Genomic DNA, 9,254 nt, shown 5'->3' with positions numbered 1-9,254 from the left:
TATGTTTAGTTTTTTGCAAGTTGTATTCACCTGTTTCTCATTGGCTGTGCTGTTAGACAGCACCTTTTTCCATAGTGTTTTTCCCACAAGCATTTTCACAAGAAAGTTGGATATTCATTTTACACATTGTCTAATGAATTTTGTGGTTCCTTTCATATGTTTGACACATGTTTTTCTTTGATAGAATAGCACTGTGATGTATGGTAGTTATCACTGGGAAACATGTTTTTCTTGGTACTGTGTGCCTGTACAAATATGGATCCACATATGTGTCCTTTGGTTCTACAGTAGGCAGCTCTTTGGTTCTGTTTTTACTGGATTGGTGTGTGATGCCTTATCCTTGTGATGATGGCTGTATCTAATTCACTTCACCCTCACATGGCTCCTCGCACAGGGCCGGCATAAGCGAACATAAGGAACTCAGTCGGGGTCTCATTTTACTGTTGAGAGTAGGTAACTTATACAAGGTGTAAGTTAGTGCATCAGTAGTTTTTCTCTTCTGTCAGTCACTGACAGTCAATCAATTAGCCCATGTCAGCTAACATACAGTTGAAGTTGGAAGTTTACATACACCTTAGCCAAATACATTTAAACTCAGTTTCTTACAATTTAATGCTAGTAATAATTCCCTGTCTTAGGTCAGTTAGGATCAGCACTTTATTTTAAGAATGTGAAATGTCAGAATAATAGAGAAAATTATTTATTTCGGCTTTTATTTCTTTCATCACATTCCCAGTGGGTCAGAAGTTTACATACATTTAATTAGTATTTAGTAGCGTTGCCTTTAAATAATTTAACTTGGGTCAAATGTTTCGGGTAGCCTTCCACAAGCTTCCCACAATAAGTTGGTTGAATTTTGGCCCATTCCTCCTGACAGAGCTGGTGTAACTGAGTCAGGTCTATAGGCCTTGCTCGCACACGCTTTTTCAGTTCTGCCCACACATTTTCTATAGGTTTGAGGTCAGGGCTTTGTGATGGCCACTCCAATACCTTGACTTTGTTGTCCTTAAGCCATTTTGACACATCTTTGGAAGTATGCTTGGGGTCATTGTCCATTTGGAAGATCTATTTGTGTCCAAGCTTTAACTTCCTGATTGATGTCTTGAGGTGTTGCTTCAATATATCCCATTAATTTTCCTTCCTCATGAAGCCATCTATTTTGTAAAGTGTACCAGTCCCTCCTGCAGCAAAGCACCCCCACAACATGATGCTGCCACCCCCGTGCTTCATGGCTGGGATGGTGTTCTTTGGCTTGCAAGCCTCCCCCTTTTTCCTCCAAACGTAACGATGGTCATTATGGCCAAACAGTTCTCTTTTTGTTCCATCAGACCAGGGGACATTTCTCCAAAAAGTACCATCTTTGTCCCCATGTGCAGATGCAAACCGTAGTCTGACTTTTTTATGGCGGTTTTGGAGCAGTGGCTTCTTCCTTGCTGAGCGGCCTTTCAGGTTATGTCGGTATAGGACTCGTTCTACTGTGGATATAGATACTTTTGTACCGGTTTCCTCCAGCATCTTCACAAGGTCCTTTGCTGTTGTTCTGGGATTGATTTGCTCTTTTCACACCAAAGTACATTCATTTCTAGGAGACAGAACGCGTCTCCATCCTGAGCGGTATGACGGCTGCGTGGTCCCATGGAGTTTTTACTTGCGTACTATTGTTTGTACAGATGAACGTGGTACCTTCGCCCGTTTGGAAATTGCTCCCAAGGATGTACCAGACTTGTGGAGGTCTACAATTTATTTTCTGAAGTCTTAGCTGATTTCTTTTGATTTTCCCATGATGTCAAGCAAAGAGACACTGAGTTTAAAGGTAGGCCTTGCCTTGCTCTCACAAGCTGTATGACATTTCTTTTTTTCCCCTTTATTTAACTAGGCAAGCCAGTTAACAACAAATGTTTATTTACAATGACGGCCTACTCTGGCCAAACCAGGACGACGCTGAGCCAATTGTGTGCCACCCTATGGGACTCCCAATCACAGCCAGTTATTGTGATACCGCCTGGATTTGAACCAGGGTGTCACACCCTCATCTGTGTCTCCCATCTCCCCTCATTATCCCCTGTGTATTTATACATTTGTTCTCTGTCTGTTGCCAGTTTGTTTTGTTTGTCAAGCCTACCAGCGGTTTTCCCCCTTGCTCCTGTCTGTTTCTAGTTTTCCTGGTTTTGACCATTCTGCCTGCCCTGACATCCTGTACCTTGTCCCACCACACTGGATTATTGACCTCTGCCTGTCCTGAACCTGAGACTGCCTGCCCCCTGTTCTAGTAATAAACATGTTACTTTGACACTGTCTGCATCTGGGTCTTCCTAAAACATGATACAGGGTGACTGTTGTGACGCCTCAAGCACTGAGATGCAGTGCCTTAGACCGCTGTGCCACTCGGGCGTTCCACTTTTAGATGGTCAAGAAGTGGTACAGGCCCCCCAATGGTGGAACAAACTCCCTCACGACGCCAGGACAGCGGAGTCAATCACCACCTTCCGGAGACACCTGAAACCCCACCTCTTTAAGGAATACCTAGGATAGGATAAAGTAATCCCTCTCACCCCCCCTCCCCCTGAAAAGATTTAGATGCACTACTGTTCCACTGGAGGTCATAAGGTGAATGCACCAATTTGTAAGTCGCTCTGGATAAGAGCGTCTGCTAAATGACTTAAATGTAATGTAAATGTACAGTAGCATTGCTTAGCAATATTAGACTATGCTACTAACAATCCCTGTTCTCTCACCAAATTACATTCCAAGAAAATACAACTGATATAGATTTCATAACACTAGGTACAACCCATAGGGGGGCGCACAATTGGCCCAGCGTCGTCCGGGTTAGGGTTTGGCCGGGGTAGGCAGGGTAGCCTAGTGGTTAGAGCGTTGGACTAGTAACCGGAAGGTTGCAAGTTCGAATCCCCGAGCTGACAAGGTACAAATCTGTCGTTCTGCCCCTGAACAGGCAGTTAACCCACTGTTCCTAGGCCGTCATTGAAAATAAGAATTTGTTCTTAACTGACTTGCCTAGTAAAATAAAGGTAAAATAAAACATAAATAAAAATTGTAAATAAGAATTTGTTCTTAACTGACTTGCCTAGTTAAAAAAAGGTTAAATTAAACAACTGAATAGGCCTTCTGGAAAGAGAATATCTCAGATGACAGTGACAGGTAGAAAGGTTACTGCTGTCTCGAATCCTTGTGACGTCCCTACCCTAAACCTTAGCCCTTGCCCCCAGGGCTCTCCAATCTTGTCCCTGGAACACCCATAGTCTTTTTGGGAGATAGAAATGCCCAAAAGTTTAGAAAAATTACTTAAAGAAACTCAGACCTTGAAACTGCATCAATTATGTACATTCTTTTAATATACATCTCCTGTTTGGCCTGTCTCTTGTGATGCAATTCACAGCAGCTCTGACAGATGTGTTGACATGACAACTGCGTCAGAGTTTTGAACAACCCTCCCCCCTTTTGTTTCATGCTGGTCAGTAACTAGCTAACACCAGACATAGATGAAAAGGGAAACATAAGTATCTTTGCCATAGATCAATAGTGTAAACTTTTAATCATATTTGCTCAAACCCTACAGTCACATTTTGGCACGAGTAGAGTAGCTATTTACATATAAACCACGCCCCTCTGCAAACACACCTTCTCGGATGTTGGTTACAAGAAGGTACTTATTTAAATTAGGTAAGAGAACTTCATGTTACCATTGGTGTATTAAAACGAGAGTTAGGGTGATGTCACTATCCCCTTAATAATTCCGCCTCCTGAATCCAAGTCTTTGACATGGGGGAGGGGACCAGTAACTTTATGATCAAACTTTATCAATGTAAAAGCAACTGCCATTTTTCATACTTTGATCTGGTTTCATCCAAATATCACATTTCATGACAGTTCATTACTTTTAACCATTTTAAAATGCAAATTCAACGGGGCAGGGATGGCCCAAGGAACACAGATACTGTAGCAAGGCTCTAAAGCGCTCATGTTGCACCACTCAAATCCCGATAGATGTCGCTGTTGTAGCCTATACATGACCATTCTTCTAAAACCAAAATAGGCCTGCTACTGCGCTATTGGTTTTAAGTTGTGTAACACCACAAAGCAAATGCGTTTGAACCTATATCTGTACTCTACTTCAAATAAATTGTTACACAAACTGTTTTGTAGCCTATGAATACCTCACCTAGATTACTGTTGCTGAGCCATAGGTTAGGCTATGATTTATTGTATGTAGGTGTAGCCTACATGTTATTTCCATACAATAAGTACAAAATCATAACCATATGCATGAAAGCCTATTCCTAATATAATCCTCAACTAGCCTATTTTTACACAATTAGTGTAGGCCTAACAACTAATGAATGAGAAATGTCTGTATATGCAATAACCATAGATAATATGAATCAAATTTTATTGGTCGCATACACATATTTAGCAGATGTTATTGTGGGTGTAGCGAAATGCTTGTGTTCATAGCAATAACTGTGCAGTAATATCTCATACACAAATCTAAAAAGTAAAAGAATGGAATTAAGAAAATTATAGAACATTTACGACGAGCAATGTCGGAGTATTAATAAATATCTATCTATGTCAAGTTGTATAAATGATTGGAGACAGGCGCAGGAATACATAATAGGGGTTTTTAATACTCCACCCAAAATTATAACATGCCATGAAAGGCACAGGGAGGAAGCCCAAAACAAACACATATACAAAAACAGGGATGTAACCCAAACAAAAGAGTGATCTTAAACCTCTAATAAATACACGGGACGAGACCTGTAATAACAATACACGGGACGAGACCTGTAATAACAATACACGGGACGAGACCTGTAATAACAATACACGGGACGAGACCTGTAATAACAATACACGGGACGAGACCTGTAATAACAAGTGCACAACAATACACGGGACCGTAATAATGAGAACACAATACATGCAGCACGAAAGCCAAAACAACAAAGCACAGGTACTCACAAGACCAACGGACATGGGAAAATATAACAACCAGGACAATGGGATCCAGAGGGCACATATATACAATTACTAATCAGGGGAAATGGGAACCAGGAGTGCGTAATTAGACAGTTCAGGGAAGCCTAGAGACTGGTGACGTAGGCCTCCAGAACTGGTGCGCAGAATGAGCAGCAGTACTGGGGGGATCCGTGACAGTACCCCATGCACTGTACTAGCAGCGGAATGACACAGGCCTCGGGGACGACCACAGGGACGCTGTGCTGGTCAGTTACAGCTGCTGAAGTTGCGGCGGCGTCAGACAGACGGGCCGGTTGCAGCTGCCGAAGTTGCGGCGGTATCGGACGGACCCGTTGCAGCTGCCGAAGTTGTAGCGGCGTCAGACGGGCCAATTGCAGCAGCGTCGGACGGGCCAGTTGCAGCAGCGACAGATGGGCCAGTTGCAGCAGCGTCGGACGGGCCAGTTGCAGCTGCCGAAGTTGCGGCGTCGGACGGGCCAGTTGCAGCTCCCGAAGTTGTAGCGGCGTCGGACGGGCCAGTTGCAGCTACCCGAGATTGCAGCGCGTCGGGCAAAGCCAGTGCAGCTGCCCCGAGATTGTAGCTTGGCGTCGGACGGGCCAGTTGCAGCAGCGTCGGACGGGCCAGTTGCAGCGGCGTCGGACGGGCCAGTTGCAGCGGCGTCGGACGGGCCAGTTGCAGCTGCCGAAGTTGTAGCGGCGTCGGACGGGCCAGTTGCAGCTGCCGAAGTTGCAGCGGCGTCGGACGGGCCAGTTGCAGCTGCCGAAGTTGTAGCGGCGTCAGACGGGCCAGTTGCAGCTGCCGAAGTTGTAGCGGCGGCGGACGGGCCAGTTGCAGCTGCCGAAGCTGCAGCGGCGTCGGACGGGCCAGTTGCAGCTGCCGAAGTTGTAGCGGCGTCGGACGGGCCAGTTGCTACTGCCGAAGTTGTAGCGGCGTCGGACGGGCCAGTTGCAGCTGCCGAAGTTGCGGCGGCGTCGGACGGACCAGTTGCTACTGCCGAAGTTGTGGCGCCGTTGGACGGGCCAGTTGCAGCTGCCAAAGTTGCAGCGGTGTTGGACAGGCCAGTTGCAGCTGCCGAAGTTGCAGCGGCGTCGGACGGGCCAGTTGCAGCGGCGTCGGACGGGCCAGTTGCAGCTCCCGAAGTTCTAGCGGCGTCGGACGGGCCAGTTGCAGCTGCCGAAGTTGTAGCGGCGTCGGACGGGCCAGTTGCAGCAGCGTCGGACGGGCCAGTTGCAGCTCCCGAAGTTGTAGCGGCGTCGGACGGGCCAGTTGCAGCTGCCGAAGTTGCAGCGGCGTCGGACGGGCCAGTTGCAGCTGCCGAAGTTGTAGCGGCGTCGGACGGGCCAGTTGCAGCTGCCGAAGTTGTAGCGGCGTCAGACGGGCCAGTTGCAGCTGCCGAAGTTGCAGCGGCGTCGGACGGGCCAGTTGCAGCTGCCGAAGTTGCAGCGGCGTCGGACGGGCCAGTTGCAGCTGCCGAAGTTGTAGCGGCGTCGGACGGGCCAGTTGCTACTGCCGAAGTTGCAGCGGTGTCGGACAGGCCAGTTGCAGCTGCCGAAGTTGCAGCGGTGTTGAACGGGCCATTCCCGCGGTCTCCATTTAGGGTTGATTATTCTGTCACGCTGTATAAATGATTGGAGACAGGCGCATGAATAATATGGGGTTTTAATACTCCCCCCCAAAAAATACAACATGCCATGAAAAGGCACGGGCACGAAGTTCAAAATAAAAACATATACAAAAACACAGGGATGTAACCCAAACAAAAGAGCGAGGTTAAACCTCTAATAAATACACGGGACGAGACCTGTAATAACAATACACGGGACGAGAAGTAGTACCTGGGATCTGTGAGCAGCATTTTTGGAGGATCCGTGACAATATTTAACATACAATACACAAATCCAGTCAAAAGTTTGGGCACACCTACTCATTCAAGGGTTTTTCTTTGTTTTTACTATTTTCTACACTGTAGAATAATACTGAAGACATCAAAACTATGAAATAACACATATGAAATTATGTAGTAACCACAAATGTGTTAAACAAATGAAAAAATAGATTTTATATTTGAAATTCTTCCGAGTATCCACCCTTTACCTTGATGACAGCTTTGCAGACTCTTGGCATTCTCTCAAGCAGCTTCATGAGGAATGCTTTTCCAACAGTCTTGAAGGAGTTCCCACAAATGCTGAGTTGATGTCAGGTGATTGTGGAGGCCATGTGTAACGTGTACGCTGGGAGTCGGGAAGCAAGTACAGGGAGTGCAACTTTTATAATAAATAGAACATAGTACAAAAGACAAAACACGAAGAGACATGAAAGAGAAACAGAACCAAGGGAAGTGACAGATATAGGGGAGGTAATCAGAAAGGGGATAGAGTCCAGGTGAGTGTCATGAGGCGCAGGTGCGCGTAACGATGGTGGTAGGTGTGAGTAATGATGAGACAACGGGCGACGGCAAGCACCGGAGAGGGGGACGGGAGTAAACGTGACACCGGGGCTGCGTTTCAAATTCAAAGTAGACAGCCCTCGGCCCTAAACCCTCAGCCCTATGTCCTTGGGGGAATCCACGTCGCCATATTTGTCGTCGGTCCAAAAGATTAGTTTGCAACATAAGCCCCTCAGCCCTTGCTTTTAACGTTGTTTGTGAGTGTACAATTAAGTTCACTTTGGGGCCTGAAACGCCCCATAATTCAATTTGTGATGATTGTACATCCGCTAAGAAAAGTCCGCAATCATAATTGACTGTAATGCATATAAAGCACCCACAATGGACTGGTGGCTGAAAACACAATCATCGCGGGATGAACTAGTGACGAATTTCCGGGCAAGGGCGGTCCATTTAAAAATCATTCCTTTCTCCCTCGCCCCCTGCAAGGGTATACTCGTCAGACGTCATGATACGTCATCAGAAGTATCCACTTAATTTGAGGGCTGAGGGGATAGGGTGTGTCTGTTAAGTGTTTGGAATACAGCCCAGGTCTTCTGATGCAGAACTCCTTGGTCAAATAGCTCTTACACAGTCTGGAGGCGTGTTTTGGGTCATTGTCCTGTTGAAAAACAAATGATTGTCCCACTAAGCGCAAATCAAATCAAATGGTATTAGTCACATGCGCCGAATACAACAGGACCTTACAGTGAAATGCTTACTTACGAGCCACTAATCAACAACGCAGTTTTTTTAAATGGATAAGAATAAGAAATAAAGTAACAAGTAATTAAAGAACAGCAGTAAAATAACAATAGTGAGACTATATACAGGGGAGTACCGGTACAGATCAATGTGCGGGGCACCGGTTAGTTGAGGTAATATGTACATGTAGGTAGAGTTATTAAAGTGACGATGCATAGATGATAACAACAGAGAGTAAGCGGTGTAAAAGGGGGGGGGGGGGGGTGCAAATAGTCTGGGTGGCCATTTGATTAGATGTTCAGGAGTCTTATGGCTTGGGGGTAGAAGCTGTTTATAGAAGCCTCTTGGGCCTAGACTTGGCACTCCGGTACCGCTTGCCATGCGGTAGCAGAGAGAACATTCTATGACTAGGGTGGCTGGAATCTTAGACAATTTTTAGGGCCTTCCTCTGACACCGCCTGGTATAGAGGTCCTGGATGGCAGGAGACTTGGCCCCAGTGATGTACTAGGCCGTTGGCACTACCCTCTGTAGTGCCTCATGGTCGGAGGCCGAGCATTTGCCATACCAGGCAGTAATGCAACCAGTCAGGATGTTCTCGATGGTGCAGCTGTAGAACCTTTTGAGGACCTGAGGACCCATTCCAAATCTTTTCAGTATCCAGAGGGGGAAAAGGTTTTAATGTGCCCTCTTCATGACTGTCTTGGTGTGCTTGGACCATGTCTGTTTGTTGGTGATGTGGACACCAAGGAACTTGAAGCGCTTAACCTGCTCCTCTGCAGCCCCGTCAATGAGAATGGGGGTATGCTCGGTCCTCCTTTTCCTGTAGTCCACAATCATCTCCTTTGTCTTGAACCAGGTGGGATGGCGTATTGCAGAATGCTGTGGTAACCATGCTGGTTAAGTGTGCCTTGAAATCTAACCACACATGCGGAGATCATCCGTTCACCTACTTTGCGTCTCGCAAAGACAATGCGGTTAGAAACAAAAATCTCAAATTTGGACTCAGACCCAAGGACAGATTTCCACCGGTCTAATGTCCATTGTGCGTGTTTCTTGGCCCAAGCAAGTCTCTTCTTCTTATTGGTGTACTTTAGTAGTGGTTTCTTTGCAGCAATTCGACCA

The 9,254-nt window shown here is 46.3% G+C and overlaps 1 protein-coding gene across 1 annotated transcript; it reads right to left on the bottom strand.

The window, feature by feature from the left end:
* Window positions 1-5,277: 5,277 nt before the first annotated feature.
* Window positions 5,278-8,969, bottom strand: LOC135572055 (polysialoglycoprotein-like). The gene is made up of 3 exons (XM_065019059.1): window positions 8,876-8,969; window positions 5,569-6,588; window positions 5,278-5,525 (listed from the first exon to the last, which is right to left on the bottom strand). Exons 1-3 carry the CDS (start codon window positions 8,967-8,969, stop codon window positions 5,278-5,280), a joined length of 1,362 nt encoding a protein of 453 aa, XP_064875131.1.
* Window positions 8,970-9,254: the final 285 nt, after the last annotated feature.

Source organism: Oncorhynchus nerka, linkage group LG6 (genome assembly GCF_034236695.1).
Source record: "Oncorhynchus nerka isolate Pitt River linkage group LG6, Oner_Uvic_2.0, whole genome shotgun sequence".
Taxonomy (NCBI): domain Eukaryota; kingdom Metazoa; phylum Chordata; class Actinopteri; order Salmoniformes; family Salmonidae; genus Oncorhynchus; species Oncorhynchus nerka.
Note: the sequence above shows the minus strand (reverse complement) of the source record. Positions and strands in the feature narration are given on the sequence as shown.

Bases quoted from the DNA above. Each gene is read 5' to 3' on its own strand.
- LOC135572055 (XM_065019059.1), bottom strand. From the start codon at position 8,969: ATGATTGTGGACTACAGGAAAAGGAGGACCGAGCATACCCCCATTCTC. The intron at 6,589-8,875 runs GTGTCCACATCA...CCCTAAATGGAG, and splicing joins TAAGCGCTTCAAGTTCCTTG to ACCGCGGGAATGGCCCGTTC. The intron at 5,526-5,568 runs GCAGCTGCACTG...AATCTCGGGTAG, and splicing joins CGCCAAGCTACAATCTCGGG to CTGCAACTGGCCCGTCCGAC.